The sequence below is a fragment of the Sminthopsis crassicaudata genome, chromosome 3, assembly GCF_048593235.1.
Source record: "Sminthopsis crassicaudata isolate SCR6 chromosome 3, ASM4859323v1, whole genome shotgun sequence".
NCBI classification, from domain to species: Eukaryota; Metazoa; Chordata; class Mammalia; order Dasyuromorphia; family Dasyuridae; genus Sminthopsis; species Sminthopsis crassicaudata.
In genome coordinates, this window is record NC_133619.1 from 501609422 (window position 1) to 501623930 (window position 14509).

General features: G+C 37.6%; 1 protein-coding gene across 2 annotated transcripts; it reads left to right on the forward strand.

The window, feature by feature from the left end:
- The first annotated feature begins 7032 nt into the window (after positions 1–7032).
- TMEM218 (transmembrane protein 218) lies at positions 7033–13452 on the forward strand. 2 transcript variants are annotated; one of them, XM_074303873.1, is made up of 5 exons: positions 7033–7109; positions 8039–8202; positions 9561–9671; positions 11036–11138; positions 12035–13452. In XM_074303873.1, exons 3-5 carry the CDS (start codon positions 9562–9564, stop codon positions 12167–12169), a joined length of 348 nt encoding a protein of 115 aa, XP_074159974.1. In that variant the 5' UTR covers positions 7033–7109; positions 8039–8202; position 9561; the 3' UTR covers positions 12170–13452. The 2 variants fall into 2 exon arrangements, with proteins under 2 accessions (XP_074159974.1, XP_074159973.1); XM_074303872.1 differs by lacking the exons at positions 7033–7109; positions 8039–8202 and having other exon boundaries at positions 9520–9671.
- The last annotated feature ends 1057 nt before the right edge of the window (positions 13453–14509 follow it).

Here is a 14509-nt window from a genome sequence, read left to right on the forward strand (position 1 = left end):
CTCTCACCCTGTCTTCTCACTGTATCTCCATACCTACACTGAGCTCTTAGATGTCCAATTTTTCCACATTGAAAACATCTCCGAGTTTCTCTAGAAGTCCCTTGCCAGGAGGGACCCTGCCTTTCCACATTCATCATTGTCCGGGTGTAAAAAGCATTTGTTCCCACTGTAGCACAGCGTCTTATGATCTCCTCTAAAGGAGCATCTTTGTCTAATCCCCATATAATTCTTTTGCAAATCTCATTGGCATTTTCCTTAGCCAGATGTCTGGTCATTATTTCTGTAGCTGAATTTTCTCCAATAGTTCTTTTGACAGCAGTTTGCAAACGTCCCACAAAATCTGCAAAAGGTTCATTGGGACCTTGCTGTATTTTAGTGAAAGCCTCTCCACGATCTTTCTGTCCAGGAAGGACACCCCAAGCTTTTATTGCAGCCTTAGCAATTTGTTCATATATTGTCATGGTATAATTAATCTGTTCTGAATTCTCTCCATACTGACCTTCACCAGCTAAGTGCTCAAAAGTGAATTGTGTGTTAACTCCTATTTCCAAATTGCATCTGACTTGAATTTTACATAATTCACGAAATTCCGCAAGCCATAATAAATTTTCTCCAGGTTCCAGACATGTCCTTGCTATGGATTTCCAATCATTCGGGGTTAGGACTTCATAAGACAAACCATCTAGTAACATTTTGACATAAGCTGATGTAGCCCCATAAAGGGTACAACCTTTTTTCAAATCCTTAATTTTATTCAAATCTAAAGGTGCATATCTTCTCCTTTTTTTACCTATAGAGTCAGTATTTTCAATCACAGGATATGCATGTATAAAATCACTTATATCCTGTCCTTCTCTCTTAGCTTTAACCAATGCTTTTTCTAATCTTGTCATAGGCTTAGGCTGCTTCACAGGCAATTCTGTTTGTGTTTCTGCCTCTTCCCCTCCTTCTTCCTCCACCTCTGAAGGTGGGGTTGATGTGGGCCTGTCAATAATCTGTTCTCTAGGCAGAGTTGAAGCTTCTTCAAGAGAATCATACCATAATTCCTCATTTAAATCTTCTTGCTCTAGGGCAAGATCTTGATCTTTCCTTTTTTCCTCACACTTCCTCCTCTATTCATTTTTAAAACTTTTCCTTCTCCTACAACTTGCTTGATAGTTTAAGGCTAATTGAACTATGTTGTAGATATAAAATACTTCTGCAGAAATTGAACGAGGCCTATTTTTTGCTTGAAATTCTTTCATTTCATATCCCACTAGCTTCCATTTATCTACATCTATCTTTTCTTCCTCTAAGAACCAAGGGGATGTGCATCTTAATGCAGCCAAGAGTTTAGCAATCTGTACCCAGGTTAGAAGTAAACTCTGCTCTTCAATTATCTTGATTATACTCTCTATAGTACCACTCCTGAATGGGGGTGGAGCTGAGGTTGCTTCTGGGGCTGGGGTTGAGTCGGCTGAGGTCCAGGGATTGAATATAGCTAACATCTGCCCCATTTCAGCTATAAGAGATTCCTGGTTTAGCCCTTAACAAGTTAAGTTCCTTATTTATCTATTACCACGCTCACTTAATATTTAACAAAGTTTCCTCATTACTCACGGTTCTGGGTCAGAGAGACTGAGATCTGGATGGGAGGCTTTTCCACTGGAATCAGGACCGTGTCTGGGCACCAAATTGAAAAGAGATCACAGGAAGAAAACATACTGGAATATCACAGCCAAGTATCAAAGCTCCCAGATTAAGGAGAAAATACCAATAGCAACAAGAAAAAACAAGTTAGATATCATGGATCTACAATAAAAATTACACAAGACCTAGCAGCTATTAAGCTGAAGGACTGTTGGTCTTAGAATACTATATTTTGTGAAGCAAAAGAATTGAGGTTACAACAAATGGTAACTAGCCCAGCAAAGTTAAGTATAATTTGGAATGAAAAATAGTGAACACTTAATGAACTGAAAGATTTTCAGGTATTTGCAACAAAAACAGCAGAACTTAAAAGAAAAATGACAAATAACATCCAAGAGAAATATAAGGTAAACATTAAAGACCAATTATAAGGGCCTCAGTAAGATCAAATTGTTTTATTTCTTATACATGAAAATATTATCAGTACTTTTAGGACTGTCATCATTATTTGGGTAGTTTGAAATAAAGGCTTGAGCTGAGCTGAGTATGATGGGATCATTCTAAAATAGCAAAATTGTGTAGAGAGAGATAAAAAAAGATTACCTTATATAAATGAAGCATAAAAAGAAAAATTAATGCAGAGGAAGCTAGTAGGGAGGATGGTATTTAGTGCTCCTCAGGAATGGGTTAAAAAGGATATATATATATATACACACACATATATATATATTATATATGTCTTTTAAATTCAGAAAGAAACAAAAGGGCAAAGGAATAGGGTGGGGGAAATGTTAGGGGAAGGATTTTTGGAAGAGTGAGTAGGTTAAAGAATAGGAGGGCAAAGTAGTGGATAGAAATGAAATACAGCAGCAAGAAATAGGGTGCAAAAATAGTGAGAAAAAAACAGGAGGAAAATATACAAGTTACAGTTTAGGATGTAAATGGAATTAAATTTACCAATAAAATGGAAACTTACTTAAAATTTTGAATTCAATAATTATTGCTCTCAGGAAGTGCAAGAAAAATGAGATCACAAAGATATAATAAAAGTCAGGAGTAAAATTTATTATATAAAAATCAGGTTTGATAATTATGATTTTAGACAAAGTTAAAGCTAAAATAGATTTAATCAAAAAGAGAAAAATAGGAAAACTATACTGGCAGCCATGTTAATCAATGAAATAACAATTAATAGTAATTATTTAGTAATTTAATTCATTAATTAATTTATTGTCAGTTTATTAATTAATTGCAGTGACTGGAGAGTATAAAGTTGGAGTATTGCTGTGGTATAAAAAATGATGAGTTGATGGAGTCAGAAAAATGTGGAAAAACTTGGACTTATAAAAGAAGATGTTATCAATCTTCAGAGAAAAAAGGACAAACAAGCATAGTACAAATCTTACATAGATGCATATGGATGTATATGGAGGATTATGTATGATTATAGATATCTATGTACATGTATGTGTTTATATGTCTACATGTTTGTATATTCATATATCTATGTGAATATATGTGTATGCATGTGTGTGTGTGTATATCTATATAGATATATCCATGCTTAATTGTATCCTTTTGCTGGGAGGGGGAGAAGGAAGGGGGGAAAAAATAAAGTAAAAAGTACACTCCAGAGAAAACCTATAAGGAAGCAAAGAAAAGATGAACAGCTCTGAACATGATGTATAGTATTTATGATAAAGGTTTTCTTGAAATGGGTATCAAACTGTGCATACCCTTTGACCCAGCAGTGTTTCTACTAGGCTTATATCCCAAAGATATCTTAAAGGAGGGAAAGGACCGCACATATGCAAAACTGTGGCAGCCCTTTTTGTAGTGGCATGAAATTGGAAACTGAGTGAATAATCATCAAGTGGAAAATGGCTAAATAAGTTATGGTATATGAGTGTTATGTGTAATGTTCTTCTCTAAAATATAATGTTCTCTGGGAGAGATTTCTTGGGGGGCTTCTGGAAGCAGCCAGTAATCACCACATGTGCAGCCAGGGATTAAAATCCAAATCCTTGATTTTCTTTTTCCAAGTATTGTCTCCTTTCTTGGGCCCAGTTAGCTTTCTTAGAGGCCTTTCTCCTTGGCTCTGAGAGCTCTTGCCTCTAGTCCTTTGCCTCTGCCAGCTTCTGCCTCTAGCTCCCTCCGAATGTCTCCAGGCAGCACAAAGGTGGAAGATGGAATGATCTGTCTCCTCTTCCAAGAGTGGGCTTGTCCTTTAGTGAGCTTGTCTTCTGACTTCTGAATGTCCTGGCCTGAATCCTGGTTGAGGTTCCTAACTTATATATGTTCTCTTAAAGTTGTGAATCTTGTAGAACTCTAATAAGTACTAAGTACATTAGTGAACTAGAGAACTGTTAAGTACCATGCTAAATTAGATAACTGGTACCACCTTGTAAGAATCTAACAGTTATGGAATATTTTTGTTCTATAAGAAACAATCAGCAGGATGATTTTAGAGAGACCTGGACAGACTTACATGAACTGATGCTGAGCGAAATGAGCAGAACCAGGAGATGGCAACAACAAGAGTATATGATGATCAATTCTGATGGGTATGGCTCTTTATAACAATGAGATGATTCAGATCAGCATGACCTTGTGATGAAGAGAGCCAAATATATCCAGAGATAGGACTGTGGAAAATGAGTGTGGATCACAGCCTAGCATTTTCACTCTCTTTATTGTTGTTTGCTTGCATTTTATTTTCCTCATTTTTTCCTTTTTGATTTGATTTTTCTTGTGCGGCAAGATAATTGTATAAATATGTATGCATATATTGGATTTGACATATATTTTTACCATGTATAACATATATTGGATTACTTACTATCTAGGGGAAAGGAAGGGGAAAATTAGAACACAAAGTTTCACAAGGGTTAATTTTGAAAAATTATTGTTCTGTAAGAAATGGCCAACAGGATGATTTCAGAGAGGCCTGGAGAGACTTACATGAACTGATGCTGAGTGAAATAAGCAGGACCAGGAGATCGTTGTATACTTCAACAACAATACTATATGATGATCAATTCTGATGGACGTGGCCATTTTCAACAGTGAGATGGACCAAATCAGTTCCAATAGAGCAATAATGAATTGAACTAGCTACACCCAGCAGAAGAACTCTAGAAGATGACTATGGACCACCACATAGAATTCCCAATCCCTCTAATTTTGTCCGCCTGCATTTTAGATTTCCTTCACAGGCTAATTGTACACTATTTCAAAGTCCAATCCTTTTTGTACAGCAAAACAACTGTTAGGACATGTATACATATATTGTGTTTAATTTATGCTTTATTTAACATGTTTGACATGTATTGGTCAACCTGCCGTCAAGGGGGTGGGGGGAGGAGAGGAAAAACTGGAACAAAAGGTTTGGCAACTGTCAATGTTGTGAAATTACCCATGCATATATCTGGTAAATAAAAACTATTTTTAAAAAATTATCCATGAATATCTTTTGAAAATTAAAAAGCTTCAATAAAAAAATATGTTTATCTGTGGCTAAAAGGGGGTGTGGTGATCATTTTGGATATCTGCACAAATCAATGGCCTCAAACTCGGTTGCAGAATGAAGATTTTTGAACAGTGATAGCAACCACAACAGAAGAGAACCAAGCTCAGTCTAAGTTCTCAACTATTGAAGGAGTAATAATACCAGCTAGGGCTTTGCAATTGAATACTCTAACCAATCTTCCACAAGTTATAGAAAATAATCAGTGCTGTCTCTAACTTATTGATCTAGGACTAAGAGAGCATATGTTAATGATTTTACACAACAATATGAGAATAAAACTCTAGTTCTTATGAAAGCAAATTTTACTGGCTCAAGTTAGAGGCATACAAGAAATGTGAGACCTCTGCCTGGTATATTCAACCAGAAGTGCTACCAATTCAAGCTACTTACCTGTGAAGGATAATAGCAGCAAGCTCTTGAAGTTTGTATATGTAGACTTCTTGTCACTAGAAAGAGATGAAAATAGAATCTTAGTGGTAAATGACCACTTTACCTGGTACACATGGGCTTACACCAGAAGGCTTCCACAGGAGCCAAGATTTTATTAGACAAATATCTTTCAGTATACTGGTTCCCTGCAAGATTTCATTCTATTGGGGGTTCAAATTTTGAAAGTATGTTACTCAAGGTATATAATCAGGGTTCTACGATCACGTCTTCAAGATTATTCCAATTACACACTTCTAAACACGCAGACTAAGGCCTACATTTGCAGGCTATGTAAAGTCCATGTAATCTTTCTTATCTATTTATAAAGCTAATAAGTTTTACTCCATAGCTGTTGAAATGTAGTTGTGTATGGACCTGTGCTTCGAAGTCTCTGAAAATGAGAGGTGTAGAGACTCACTACCCACATGTCATTCACCTGAGGTCAGTTAAGGAAGACACCCTTAGGGATTCCCTCAGCTCAGATTCTCTCTTCTCATCTCTGCCTCTTCGTTTCCCTGGCTTCTTTCGTGACTAAGTTCAAATTCCACCTTCCATAGGAGGCTCTTCTTGGTCCTTATTTCCTTCTCAGATTACTTTCTATACTAAAAGCTGTATCGGAGTCTCAGGTCACCACTCTTTCCTTTGCCGGTTCTTACACACCATAGCCACCGGGGAGAGCTCCCAGCAGGGAAGCAGGAGACATGGACTCTCAGCCCCAGCTGCATCACTGTGATGTGTGATTCCGACGCATTCCTTTGCGACCTCCATCTACAACAATGGAAGAATAATTCTTTCGCCGTCCTCCACATAAATGTTCGTGGATAAAAAGAAAGTATTCTCACCCTATATTTACCCAGGCCTCTAATTAGGCTTCTTAAAGCGGGGGTCTCTAAAGGGCTACTGCCTGAGTAGAGTTCATAGACCGCCTTCTCAGAGGTTCCGGGGGATCCCAAGGAACACCATGAATCAAAGGAACATAAGATGAATCAATAGAGTGGTCTATCAGTCCGAAGCAGAATCCAGGAAACCGCAAGGATTCACAACTTTGAGATGGGGCACCTTACATCACCAGCTCCCCGGAATGAAAGCAGCGTGGTACGGTCTCCATGGAAACAAAGAAGCAGAGGCTCAAATCACCATCTTCCGCTCCGCGGTCAAAACAAATTAACCAATAATTCGAGCGAGCTACCAATTAGAAGATGTCATTGATGGGGATGAGGGAACCCGGGTCTGCCGCTGTCCAATCGCTTTTGAGGTTGGGCCCGCGGCGCTTTCCAGTAATAACCAATAATGAGGCACTATAAAATAACCTCTCACTACCACTGGAGGATGTTATGAGGGAGGAATGAAATTTTTGAGTGGCCGCCTCCGATTAGTGGATTTGGAACGCTGTGACTGAAAGCCCACTTGTGATTCGCTACCTCTGGAACGAGGCCCTAGCTGGAAAGGGCTAGAGTGAAGTTGGAGGTTGTTTGGCAAAGAGGCGGTCTCGGAGTCAGCTCTTGGGGAAAGGGCTAGTCAGGTGAGGGCATTTTAAAAGGAAGGTTCGGGACTGAACAGTGGGCTTGAGGAGAGCGGATCTGGGAGGAAGAGGTTGACCGCGAAGAGAACGGGGAGAGAGCAGGAGGAGGGGCCCAGAACCTGCGGCCTTTCCTTATCATAGCCCCACCGATGTCCGGTGTCACCTACGGAACGGAAACATTTATTTGGAGCCAGTAAAAGGCCGGGTATTGTAGACGGGCTAGCCTCAGAACCTGGAAGACCGTATTTCAGTGACCCTCTAGGTTCTCGGACAACTTTATTAGACGGAGTATTGACTTGGACGGCTAGAGGGAATTTCTTTATATCCTCTCACTCACAGCTCCAGCCGTAAGGCAAGGACCGTTGCTTTTGTCTTATAGGTATTTGGGAAATGTGGCATCTTCTAGCCTAGTTCCATGCGTTGTAGGTTTTGTAAGTTCAAGTGCACTCGTAAAAAGGCCCAATATCCCTTCCCCAGATGTGCCCATGACGAATATAAAGGGTGTTTTTTTGCTTTGGTTTGGTTTTTTGCTTTTTTGGTCTCAAAATACGTTAGCCACAGAGCTGGAAAAATAGAAGCTAAACGTAATCCACTGTCAGCTGTGCTCCCGGTGAGCTAGTGCGTGTAAGCAACAGAGGTGGACAGCTCCTGCTGCAGATTCAAATCAGGCCTCGCCCTCAAGATCAGGAAACATAGGAAAGGAGATGAGAAATCAATGACCATTGGTCTTTTTTTTATCAGTAGTATTTTATTTTTCCAATTACATGTAAAATAGTTTTCAACATTCATTTTTGTAATATTTTAAGTTCGTATTTTTTTCTCTTTCTCCCCTTCCCCAAGATAACAAGCAATCTGATATAGATTATATTGTGTACAGATTATACAAATGGTGAAAATAACATGTTTTGATCTTCATTTTATCTCCATAGTTCTCTCTCTGGATATGGATAACATTTTGTCATCCCAAGCTTATTGGAATTACATTGGGTCACTATATTGCTGAGAAGAGCTGTCTATCATAGTTGATTTTTCTTGCTGTTACCTATATATAGTGTTCTCCTGGTTCTGCTCATTTTAGTCAGCATCAGTTCATGTAAGTCTTTCCAGGCTTTTCTGAAATCCAACTATTTATCATTTCTGATAGAATAATAATTGTCTGGTACATTCACATACCAAAATCTATTCACTCATTCCTCAGTTGATGCATCTATTTAATTTCCAATTCCTTGCCACTGCAAAAAGAGCTGCATGTGTAGGTCCTTTTCCCTCTTTTATGATCTCTGTGGGATACAGACCCGTAATGGTACTACTAGATCAAAGAATATGCACAGTTTGAGTGCCCTTTAGGCATAGTTCCAAATTGCTCTCCAGAATGGCTTGGATCAATTTGAAATTCCACCAACAATGTCCCAGTTTACTCAACATCCCTTCAACATTTATCCTCTTTTCCTGTCATGTTAGCAATCTGATAAGTTTAAGTATACTCTCTAATCAATAGTGATTTAGAGCATTTTTTCATATTACTAGAAGTGGCTTTCATTTTTTTGTTTGAAAATTGTTTACAGGCAAAAAGGAGTCAATGAAATTTCTTGAATAGGAGAATGACCTGATAGGGAACTATGTGGAGGATGAGAAAGGGAAAAGACTTGAATTACACATTAAAGAAATTGAGGCTCAGGTAAAGGTGATTTGCTCAAAATCACACCATCGAATAAGATGTTAAGAACTAGGAATTAAATCCAGGTCCTGACTCCAAATTCAGTGTTATATCCACTGTGCCATTGTGGATCAGCAGTTCCATAGAATATTCTTTATACCATCACACAGTTTGCCCTATAAATTTGATTCATTCAGAAACATGGTAGCATGGCAATAGTAGAAGACTTATTCATATGTTTTCAACAAAATGCTTGCACCACTTTGAATACCTTATGCTTCCCCATTTAGTAAGATGAGACTTGGACAAAACAAGAGCCTTGCCTATGGTGGCTCAGCTAGTAATTTTCAAAACCAGACTTTGATGCTAGATCTCCTTTCCAAGTATACTACACTACACTAGATCTGGCCGTTACAGATTAATGATGGCAACAAGCTAGTACACATATGCAAGAGCCTAAACAATAAAAATAGAACAATAAAAATTGAACAGAAAAAGTCCCATGTCCTGAATTTCTACTGTCTATTAAGAGGTCCAAAGACTAGATATTTTCTAGTAATTCATTCTCTGCCCTGGTTAATTTTCCTCACATATTAATCAGAAAAACTCTTTCCCTTCACTACCATAGTCAGTTGATGCTCAAACCTGGGCTTTTTGTATACAAATAAATGGCTTAATAAAAATGGAAATATGAGGAAGGAAGCAAGCAAAAGGAGCACATAGGATCTTTAATCTTGTTATTGTGGCAGACCCTGAGCCAAAGTACCAATGCTAATATTTCCTTTCTTCTCTAGAATGGCTGGCACTATACTTGGAGTGGGTACAGGAGTATTCATCCTAGCACTGCTGTGGGTGTTAGTATTGCTGCTGTGTGTACTATTGTGCAGAGTCTCTGGCCTAGCTAGGTAAGATGTTCTTTCTCTTTAGCAGTTGGCAACAAAATTATTTTAATTAATGCAATCAAAAGTGAGTTCAATAATGAAGCAGGAGTGAGAGCAGTTAATCTGCCAAAGGAGGGGAAGTGTGGGGGAAGGAGGGAAAGAGCACCAAGGACTCTGGAGAAATCTGCAGTCTGCACAAGTCCATTTCTATTAATACTGGAGAGCTCAAAGCCCCATTTCCATGTACCACTGCCAGCAATTAATGTCAATAGAATTTTGAATGCAGTTCCAACTGGACCAATCTCTAACCTGGGAATGGCCAGAGCTGAACAAAGCAGGGCAAGAGTATCAAGATACAAAGTAGCAGTATAATTTATTTCAGAGTAAAGAAAGAAGACAATTTGCAAGCAACAAAGTCTTCCCGAGTAGGAGGGCTTAATATGCTGGAGTACAAGCAATGCTTGAATAAATAATGAACCACAAATGGGCTGGAGTATGACATAATCATTTTTAAATCTTGAATAGCAGTTTCCCACAGCAGGTCTATGCATGGATAATAAAGGTATTCGTCAGTCCTATGGGAATACTCTGCAAGTTGATTGTTTCACTGTGGGATATAGTACTTAGTTTGGTTCAATTAACTGTTAAGAGGAACAGAGGGATAGTGAGCAAGTCAAAAGATGTGATGGACGGTTCTCATGTCCCTGGAAAATAAGGGGACTAAATCTTCAATGAACACCTGGTACTGGTCAAACCAATACTTTGCCAGAGGATGAGATCCAGAGCATAAAGGACTTTTGTTATCCCAAATTCAGGGCACAGCTTGCTTGCTGGGCCTTAGCTCTGTAAAATAGAGTGTCTCCAAAATGTTTTGATAGAGTCCTAGGTAAAAGCACTTGAAGTTGAAATTCCTGAACTCATTAAACAGAATTCAGGAGATCATTTTTTAATTAGTGGTAGTTTGAATAAGTTGTATATAGTTTGAATAAGTTGCATTTTAACCTATCATAAACACTATACTATTTATGGTTGTATTAGTACATGAGAATTTATTAAAAAAAAAAAAAAAAACAACCAACCCTGCTTTGACTTGAATTGTTAGGGTTATTACAATATACATATATAATCAGAGGTAAAACAAAGGTCCCAAACTTGCAACATCAGAAATGTGGATCTTATTAGGAATACTTATAGCTAATACCTATCTAAAACAGGACCAAGAGACTTCAGAAAAATTTCTGAAATTTATCAACTTAGGTGGACAACAGGACCTCTGAGCATTGTTATGGGCTAGAATCTATAATACTGGCTCCTGGGAACAGTCTAAGCCTAACATATTAATGGAAAATGTGAAGAGTACTCACAATATTTATGTATTTGTCTTCCAGGTTCTCAGTCATTTTTGTTTTCCTTGCTGCTCTGATTATCACAACAGTTCTATTGTTCTTTCCTCGAGCCACTGATATCCCAGCCCCAAAGGTCGAAATGAAGGTAAAATTCTCTTTCTTTTTGCCTTTTTAATTATGATTCTTAGGTCTTTTCAAAATCTAACAAGATCTTTACTGATGTAGGATTGATTTGTTATATGATATTAGAAAAGCTGTGATGACAGAACAATGAAGAAGAAAATACAGAGGTAGTTTTTAATTCCCCTTCTGCCCATTCTCCAAGAAAAATAATCTATTTCTGAATTTTAGTCTGTGCTGCTGCCTAGTGAAATTGGTAAATTATCACCATGTGAATTTAGGGAGAGTAGAGGTCTGAGACCATCTAATGTGATAGTGGAACAAAGAGGCCAAAACCATTACTATAGGTTTCAATCAGTGTAACTGGATGATAGTATATTTCAGTGATCAGTGTATGACTTTTGGGATGGATTATAACAAATTATTTCTGCAGGTGTTGCAAGCAATTAGTTATAATCATTTAAATGTTCAAGGAATGTTGGATGCGTGAATATTTACAAAGTGTCCAAATACTTTCACATGAATGCTACAGAGTATTATTTAAGGCTTATCTTATCAAGGACTTTCCTGTTCCTATTAAGTCAAGTAGTCTTAGAGTAGAAAACATCAACCAGGGAATGTAGAATTAAATGATCCTTCTAGAATCCTTTTGGGGGGGGGGGGGGGAAATCCTTCTGGGGATTTTCTAAACTCTTAGTCTTTCAATTCATTAAAACTCTAATTCACCTCAGCTCTAAACGGGAAATAGCTTGTTTGTTTATAAAGGAAAGCCAGAAAGAGATAAGGCCTGGAAGTTATAAACATGTAGGAATTAATGACCTTCGATAACCAAAGATTTTTCGACCTTATATGACAAAGATGTAAAAGTAAAAAACAGTACACTAGCTATCACTTCTGATATTGTTTTCCTCTGTTTTCTAGATTGTGGACAAGTTTTTCATTGGCCGTTATGTTCTACTGGCTTTTCTCAGTATTTTCTTCCTTGGAAGCCTCTTCCTGTTTCTAATTTATCACCTTTTGGAGCCAATCTATGCCAAACCACTTCGGTCATATTGAGGACTATTCAAAGAAATACCATAAACTACTAGTTGAACAGAGCTGCTGCTCAGTTTTGCATGGGCAGCTTCCATTTATTGGATCTGGCATGAATTCCATGAGTATTGGGATTCATCGAAGGAGCTATGGAATTATGCCTGTGGAGATAGATTCTCCCTGAGAAATGGTGATATCCTCATAATCACCTTATATGACTACACATCACTTCCCTTTTATATACCTTAATTTTTCACTTATTTAGAATCAGAAACATGAAGATAACTATTTTGGAGTGAGACATTAAACAAGATAAAATGGAATGATTTATAGGAAGAAAAGGTTTGCTTGTAGCTGGTAGAGGCCAAAAATCGGGTATTCTATGATGATCTAGAAAACTGCTTCTCTTGAAAATGCACTTAGATATAAAGTGTTACTTTCATATTTGGAAAATTTTATGTGGTACTTAGTTATTGATCACTTCAGTCTCATTTCCTATCTATTAAAACAGTTAACATTGTCTTTTATTCCAATAGATTTGGGATGGAAATGCCATCCATATCTAGAAAAAGAATTTGGAAACTGAATCTGGATCAAAACATAGTATCTTCACCTTTTTTATTATTTGTTTGCTTTTTTCTTTCTTGTGTTTTTTTTTCTCTTTTGGAATGATTTTTCTTCTACAACATAACAAATATGGAAATATGTTTAAAAGGATAGTACAAGTTTAACCTATATCAGATTGCTTTCTGTCTTGGGAAGAAGGGAGGTAGTGAAGGAAAGGAGAAAAAATTTGGAACAGAAAGTTACAAAAATAAATGTTGGGAGCAATTAGATGGCACAGTGGATAGAGCACTAGCCCTGTATTGAGGAGGACTTGAGTTCACATCCAGTCTCAGACACTTAACACTTCCTAATTGTATGACCCTATACAAGTCACTTAATCCCAACTGCCTTGCCAAAAAATAAAATTAATAATGTTGAAAACTATCTTTACATGTATTTATTTAGAAAAAAAAAAATCACTTAAAAAAGCCCAGTGATTTTTGTGTATTCCAAGTTTGATTAGAGGTGAGAGAAGAGGTAAAGAAGTAATAGCAAGGGGCAGCTAGGTGGCGCAGTGGATAGAACACCAGCCTTGAATTCATGAGGACCCCAGTTCAAATCTGGTCTCAGACACTTAACACTTCCTAGCTGGGTGACCCTGGGCAAGTCACTTAACCCCAGCCTCAGGGGGGAAAAAAAAGCAAGTTAAGAAATAATAGCAGTCCTCACTTTGGAAATCAATAAATTGAATTTTCATTGCATCCTGTGCCTTCATTTTCTTCTTGAGTTGTTCTTCTTTTCCTTGTTTACTATTATATGTATTCAATTTGAGACTATTATTTTATCCTCTTTGTACTATAATCCTTTCACCAGAGCTATTAATGGCCATACATCTTTGGTGTGTCTGGCATGTCCTTTTACCTATTTGGAATCCCAGACTGAGTGATATTAGTCATAAAATAGGCTAATTTATCTGTTTTCAAAAATCAGTCTTCTGGCTTAAGATCAGAAACCTGAAAATGAAGGCTAAAAGTCAAACTGAAGTTTTGGAAACTTCAAGACTTTGAGGAAGGTTATGGTCACTTGGTTTCTGTTGAGTTTGATTATGAACATAGAAAAGGCACAATGCCTGCCCAGAAATATAAGAACTAAATTTTGACAGGGACAAAGCTTAGGGAATCATCAAGCATAGGAACAGGTTGGATCTTCCCCAATTTGTCTTGGGTCCTACCCTTATCATTTTCAACTAAGATGGACCCCATAAAATAATATACTTATGCTATATATGGAAGCTTCAGAGGGAACTATTTGTGAGGAATCCATTTTAGCACAGACTACATATAAGGGAATTAAAAAGATTACTGGGAGATCATCTAAACAGATTGGAAGGCAAAAGCAGGCTGACAGATTTCATATTATTGTACTGTACTCTGGTTCAAAACAGTTGCATCCGCTGCTCCTGAAGACCTCAGGTCCCTATGAGCTGCAACACAAAGATGCTGGGCCAGCCCCAGTAGAACTGATTCCTAACAAGAACAAGTTTTTGCTTATCAACTTCTCCTGGGGAGTCCCGTCTGGAAGAGCAAGTCTGATAAGACTCTTATGAGTAGGTAGCTGGTCATGTATATATCCTTCTTTCTGCTTTTTCAATAAGTATTTAGCAATCAGATCATTATGTTAATAACAGTGAGACTGTCAATCATTATTAAAAATATAATAAAAAGGCTAACGAGATCAAGAACTTTTCATTTCTCCCTGCTAACACCATTCATAAACAGCTATTTCAAAAACAGTAGAAACAGGCTTGTGGGTAGTTAT